Source organism: Pristis pectinata, chromosome 16 (assembly GCF_009764475.1).
Source record: "Pristis pectinata isolate sPriPec2 chromosome 16, sPriPec2.1.pri, whole genome shotgun sequence".
Classification (NCBI taxonomy): domain Eukaryota; kingdom Metazoa; phylum Chordata; class Chondrichthyes; order Rhinopristiformes; family Pristidae; genus Pristis; species Pristis pectinata.
The window spans coordinates 39,141,225-39,147,854 of record NC_067420.1 but is presented as its reverse complement, the minus strand read 5'-3'; the positions used below and the strand labels follow the sequence as shown (position 1 = coordinate 39,147,854).

The 6,630-nt window shown below is 46.0% G+C and overlaps 1 protein-coding gene across 4 annotated transcripts in view; it reads left to right on the top strand.

Moving 5' to 3' along the window:
• The first annotated feature begins 1,883 nt into the window (after positions 1 to 1,883).
• Positions 1,884 to 6,630, top strand: part of LOC127578717 (protein CBFA2T1-like) — a 161,206-nt gene continuing 156,459 nt past the window's right edge. The window contains exon 1 of one of the 4 annotated variants that reach the window (XM_052031086.1): positions 1,884 to 2,042. In XM_052031086.1, the coding sequence (XP_051887046.1) occupies positions 2,015 to 2,042 (28 nt within the window). In that variant the 5' untranslated portion in view covers positions 1,884 to 2,014. Of the gene's footprint in view, positions 2,043 to 2,269; positions 2,394 to 6,630 lie in introns of those variants that run through there. The other 3 variants (XM_052031080.1, XM_052031079.1, XM_052031085.1) reach the window with 3 other exon arrangements.

The window sequence follows — 6,630 nt, the reverse complement described above, 5'->3', positions numbered from 1 at the left end:
GAGTGTGGGTCTTCAGGCTCCTGCACCTCCTCCCCGATGGTAGTAACGAGAAGAGGGCATGTCCCGGTTGGTGAGGGTCCTTGGCGATGGATGCTGCCTTCTTGAGGCACCGCCTCTTGAAGGTGGCTTGCTGAAGGGCCTGTTTCTGTGCTGTGTGACTCTATGAGGTTTGAAGGGTTACTATTGAACTAATAACACCAGGAAAAGTTTAGCTGTCCCCTGTGGAAAATGGAGGGGATGCAAAGCTATTGGAAGTGCTGTCCTTCAGGGAGACATTAAAACATCGCCCCCACCCCTTCCCACGAATTGTGTAAAAGATCCCAGGGCACTCTTTCAAAAGACAATGGGGCTGTTTTTACAGGGTCCTGTCTAATATTTATTCTTCCTTCAACATCACAAAAAGTAGTTGTTATGACTATTACATTGCTGTTTGTGGGAGCTGTGTACATTTCCTGCATTACCACAGTGGTTACTCTTCACGGTAGTGTAGCGGTTAGCCTAACACTATTACAGCACCAGCGACCCAGGTTCAATTCCGGCCGCTGTCTGTCTATAGATGCTGCCTGACCTGCTGAGTTCCTCCAGCACCTTTTGTGTATTGCTCCAAACTTTAGCATCTGCAGAATTTCTTGTGTCTCTTCTTGAGGCAGCGCCTCCTGTAGATGCTGTTAGGGCAGGCGCGGTAGTGTAGCGGTTAGCGTAGCACTTTACAGCGCCAGCGACCTGGGTTCAATTCCGGCCGCTGTCTGTAAGGAGTTTGTACGTTCTCCCCGTGACTGCGTGGGTTTCCTCCGGGTGCTCTGGTTTCCTCCCACATTCCAAAGACGTACGGGTTAGGAAGTTGTGAGCATGCTATGTTGGCGCCAGAAGCGTGGCAACACGTGGGCTGCCCCCAGAACACTCTACGCAAAAGGTGCACTTCACCGTGTGTTTCGATGTACATGTGACTAATAGAGATATCTTATCTTAATAGTGGGGAGGGCTGTGTCCGTGATGGACCAGGCTGTGTCCACTGCTCTCTGCAGCCAATGTTCCTGTGTGTTGGAATTGCCCTACCAGGCCATGATGCAACCTGTCAGGGTACTTTCAAAAGTGCATCTGTAGAAGTTGGAATATTTGGCTACATGCCAAATCTCCGTGAGCTTCTTACAAAATAGAAGGACTTGCAAAGGTCTCATGAGCCTCTGGGAGAGAAAGATTCACTGCATCTCTTTCTTATATCGGTGACCCCTTATTTTTGAACAGTGACCACAGGTCTGGATTCCTCACAAGAGGAAATATCCTCTCCACATCCATCTCTCAGCAGTGCTGGGTTCTCTCACTTTCGAACCAAGTCACTTTGCAGTTCCCCCTCTAACCCAAAAGTGGGAGAATTTTGGAAAACCACCCCCTTAACCAAGCCCTTCGCCATTTGTGCCATCCTTCCGCTGGCCGATGTTTGACATCACTCCAAACACCCGGAGCTATATAAATGCAACTTGTTGTTGCAGCGTCCTGAGATTATTTAAAGTTCTGCAAGTCTTTTGCGGTTACGTTCCTTTAATTAAAAGAGTTTTTGTTTGGCTTTTTGGGGCTGGTGGCGTGTGGGTCGTGTTGTGAGAATTGCAGTGGAGTGGGGGGGGGGGGGTAAAAAAAAAGTTTCTAATTTAAATTTGAACCAACTCCCCGGGTACACTGGGAAATCGCCTGAAGATACACAGAATGAAGGGGCGGGAATGGGTACAGTGTACAATTAGCCGTCTGTTCGGTTTGCCAGCTCGGGTAGTTTATCCAACTGGTATGCAAAGTGGAGAGGCTGCCTCTTTAAAACATTGGCTGAGGTCGTGTCTTTGAAGTCTGATCTTGCTGGTTTCCATTCGGGGTCTGGTGAATCGTTCAGACTTGGAGTGGGACTCTTGAGGGGAGAGGTCACTGCCACACAGACAAAAACAACTCCATCCAAGACAAAGTGGAGCTCTTATTGCATGCCGCAATTCCTGGCCATCGAGAAAGTTTTCCAAAGCCAAAGGGAGATATGGTGGGGATTTCTGGATCTTATCAGAGTGAGTGAAATCCGAGGGTGTTGTCTTCGATTCTTTGTTCAGCTCTTGGGGGGGGGGGGGGGGGGGGGGGAGAGATTGTTGCAACTTTTGCTGTTTTTGCAAAAGACCAGCACCTCTCCAAAAAAACAAAAACGTTCTACCAAGCCAGTGGTTGGAGAAGTTTAAAAGTTGCCTCAAAAGCAATTGAGAGGGGAAGAAAGAGAGAGCCTTTGGACGTGAGACGTGTTTGGTTGCGGGCTCCGTGCGACTTTCAACGAGGTGGAGAGAGGCGGGTTGGGAACCAGCAGAGTGCTGCTGGTAACCGAGTCATTGTGTTGAATCCCGGTTAGTATGACTCGGGCGGCAAGCACGGTACGTCTGGCTGCTTGTGTCTTTGCGAATGAGAATCCTTGCCAAAAAAAGAGTGAAGTATGCTGATGTTTATTTCAATGTGCAGGAAGGAGTAGCAAAGGTGGAGTTATTTTTTCAATTACATGCTATTTAAAAAGATCCAACTTTTTTTATAACTATTGTTGTAACAGTTTATCTTTAATCTTATTTTGTAACTTGTATCCAGTCCAATAAATATTGAACTGGATATAAGTTACAAAATAAGATTAGTTATTGAATAATGGATTATTGGTTTTGTACAAAGTTATTAGTGCGGTTTATGTTAAATGCATCCAGCTAGTAACAACAGATTGGTACGTGTTACACATAAATGGTCTGTAACGGAAATATATGTGTCATATATACATGGAAAGTAACGCTGAAGTATGTGTTATGTATACATGGTCAGGATGGGTGAGGTATGCGTTGTATTTACAAGGTTAATTTCAGTGTAGTATGTAACGTACATAGTCATTCCTACGTTAATACCTCTCCCTAAAGTCGTCCCTCAGGACTGACTTGCCTCCACTCCAGTTGGGGTGGGTGACTGTTGAGGCCGGTGTAGAACCAGCAGACTTTCCCACAGGTGAGGGGAGACTTGCAGGATGGATGGGGGGACGGTTTAGGAGGTGGTGTGGTTCTTCTTCCCTTTATGCTGGGCTTCTGTGCGCCGCTGACAGATGTACTTGAGATTCTCCCAAATGCTCCTTCTCTGTTGGTGGAGGTGTTTCAAAGAGGGGTTGAGAGCTTCCTTGAATCTTGTCCTCTGTCCGCCAGAGATGCCTCAATGGAGGTGGGAGCAGTGCCTGTTTTGGAAGGCTGGTGTTGGGACAGTGAATGATACGGTCTGCCCATTGGAGCCGACTCCATGTGATATGGCCTCGATGCTTGGCATGTTGGCTTGGGAGAGGTTACTGGCGTTGGTTCCCCTGTGAAGAGACACTGGTCTTGCTACCAGAAAGGCAAAGAACTAATTACAATAACCACAATCACAAGGCATAGCTGGGTGGGAAACTCCACCAAATTCAAGAGAGAACAACTCGACAGCTACTTTTGCACTTTCTCTGTAGCTGCTACACTATACTCTGCATTCTGTTTTCTCTTTACTACCTCGATGTACTTATGTATGGCATGATCTGCCTGGATGGCAGGCAAACAGAAGTTTTTCACTGTATCTCAGTATGTGTGACAATAATAAACCAATTCCAATTCCATGATGGCCAAATCCAACAGAAACCACATGATATGAAGAACAGATGGTGGGTGGAAAGAGCGCAGGAGAGCTCACAACTCGTCGATAATCATGACATGGACATAGTCTTCAGAGCTGTCAAGACCATCTATGGCCAACCACCCCAATGAGAATGAAGAAAAGCAGTGTGTTATATATACATGATTGGTAGCAGTGCACTATGTGTTGTATGACATGGTCAGTAACAGCCTGGTATGTATATTATATACAAAAGACGCTGGAGGAACTCAGCGGGTCAGACAGTATCAATGGAGGGAAGTGTTTGGGGTTGAGACCCTTCATCTGCAGTCTCTTGTGTCTTTGTGTATATTACATGCATGGCCAGGAGCACTTTGGTACGTATAATACAGACATGGTCAGAAACACTTTGTTATGTATAATACGTATATGGTCAGGAACAGTGTGTTTTATAACGTGCATTTTTTCCAGTCATTGTTTCTTTAAGTCACAAATTTTCTGTTGGACCCCCAGGGTTGGGTGCCTTTGGAATTGTCCCTTGTGCCCTGAGGCATTGCGTAGCTTCCAATTCAAGAATGCCTTGTGTTTGTGGTTAATTACCTTCTGTATCTCCTGGTCATACTTGCGTCAAACCAGTCCCTGAGGGTGCTTTCTGGAGGCTCTTCACACATGTTAATTAGTGTGACTCAGGGCAGTCCAGGTGCCCAGGAGACTTATTGGCTCCTGTTGCTTGGGAGTTATCAGGTTGCCGATGAGGAGAGCTTTCTTTATGGCGCCTGTGCATGCATGTACTTGTGCATATGATAATAAACTCGACTTTGACTTTGACTTATGGGGTCCTCGATACCTGTGGTGATGTTGTTTTGTGACCTGATGAAGAAAGTGGTTGGTGTCAGCCCATCAGATATTGATACCTGTCAGAGCCCTAGCGGTCTTGACATCCTTGCTGTCTCACACTTGAATAATGATATAATTTAACAGGTGCTAATGCCTGGGCCAGTGGTATTGCCATGAGGTCTTTTGCTTGTCTCCCTCATGAAACGAGGTGTTGGTGTTAGTCTACCAGGCAACAGTGATTGCTGTCCTCCGGTGGGACCCAAATGCACAGGAGAGATACCCCTGAATCTGCCTTCATAAAATCCGCTGGCGGATGAGTCGACTGATACCAGCGTTCTCTCCCATCCAACATCCCCAGAACTGAGGCCCTGATTGCAGTTGGTCAGCTCCAATGAGCAGGCCAATGCCTGACATTGGACTCCCGAAACAACAAGGCCTTCTATTCTGAACTCTGTCAGACGAGGAGATCACTGGGGAACAGAGGATAAGATTCAAAAGTGTGCTCAACGTGTCCTTGGAAAGGTGCTGGGAATCTCCTGCTCCTTCTGGCTGCCCAAAGTGGAGGAGCAGCAGTCGGGATGGCATTGGGAGGCTTGAGTCCGTGCACCAGGAGCTCGCAGTGGCCCAGCACAAACTGTGGGAGGAGTGCATCACCTCACAACTGTCTGCGGCAGAGACTGTGGGTCCCGGTTTGGCTTCATCACTGCGTCAAAACCTGCACAACTGGCGTGGAAGTAAGTCGTCATAAATTCGGAGGGATTCCCTGCAAAGAAGACCTGCATCTTGTACATAAACAGTACGTGAGACATAGGAACAGAATTAGGCCATTCGGCCCATCGAGTCTGCTCCGCCATTCAATCATGGCTGATTTATTTTTCCCTCTCAACCCTATTCTCCTGCCTTCTCCCTTTGAATATACCCAATGACTTGGCCTCCACAGCCGTCTGTGGCAGTGAATTCCACAGATTCACCACCATCTGGCTCAAGAAATTCCTCCTCATCTCAGTTCTGAAGGGATGTCCTTTTATTCTGTGATGTGTTGTACATACATGTTCAGCAGCCGTGTGGTAGTTGTTAAACATACGTGATCAGTATCAGTGCTCTATGTATTGTAAATATGTGGTTGGCTTCAGTGTGCTATGTGTTATACATACAAGATAAATGTTCTATGTGACAGTCAGTACTGATGCAGTATGTGTTGTAAATAGGTGGTCAGTAATATGTACCTAGTCAGAAACGTCGCTGTATTTGTTACATATACAGGCTCAATAAGAGTGCAGTTTGTGCTGTATGGACATAATCCCTAACAATGCAATGTGTGTTAATGTATAACGGTCAGTAACAGTGGAGTATGTGTTGTACATACAAGAACAGCATCAGCATTGTATATGTTATGTATACATGGTTAGTAACTGTGGAGTGTGTGTTCTACATATAAGGTTAATAGCAGTGGGGTATGTGTTATGTGAACAAGTAACAATGAGGTGTTATTTGTTATAGTTACACGGATCATTAACATTGCAGTCAGAACCAGTGATAGAGGCACATTCAATAACTGTGTGGATACCAAAATATGGAAGCAACGATGTCTCGAATGAAATGTGTAGTTTATAACTTTACTGTTAAGTACATGGTCAATAATAGTGTGGTCACACAGGTAGCAATTGCTTTCTATACATCTTCATTTTCATGGCACACTTATTGCAGGAAAACATCCCAAGCCACTTCACAGATGCACCAGGGATAACAGACATTAAGCCAGATTAGAAAGCGTGAACAAGGGCTTTGTAAAGATGTGTGTTATGAAGAAGCGGAGAGATTCAGAGAGACAGTTGCAGAGTAGCTGCTGTGGTTGGCTGAAGTCACAGCCAGCGATCAAGGAGGGAAAGGCCTGACTCAGAGTACCAGGAGTGGAATGTAGAACTGAGGGCAGTGAGAGGTTATAGAGATAAGGCAGGGTGAGGAAGTGGAGTAATTTTGGAGGGTCGGAGCCTGACCAGAATATTGGAGCAAAAGGAAGAAGAATTTGCATTTATATCACAACTTGGATGACCTCAGGATATCCCAGAACCTTGCATGGCCTTTAAAGTGAGCAAGTGCTGTAATATAGACACCTTTAACCACTTTGCAAAGACTATATGAAACAAGGGCCAAATCTGTTTTGTGGAGTTG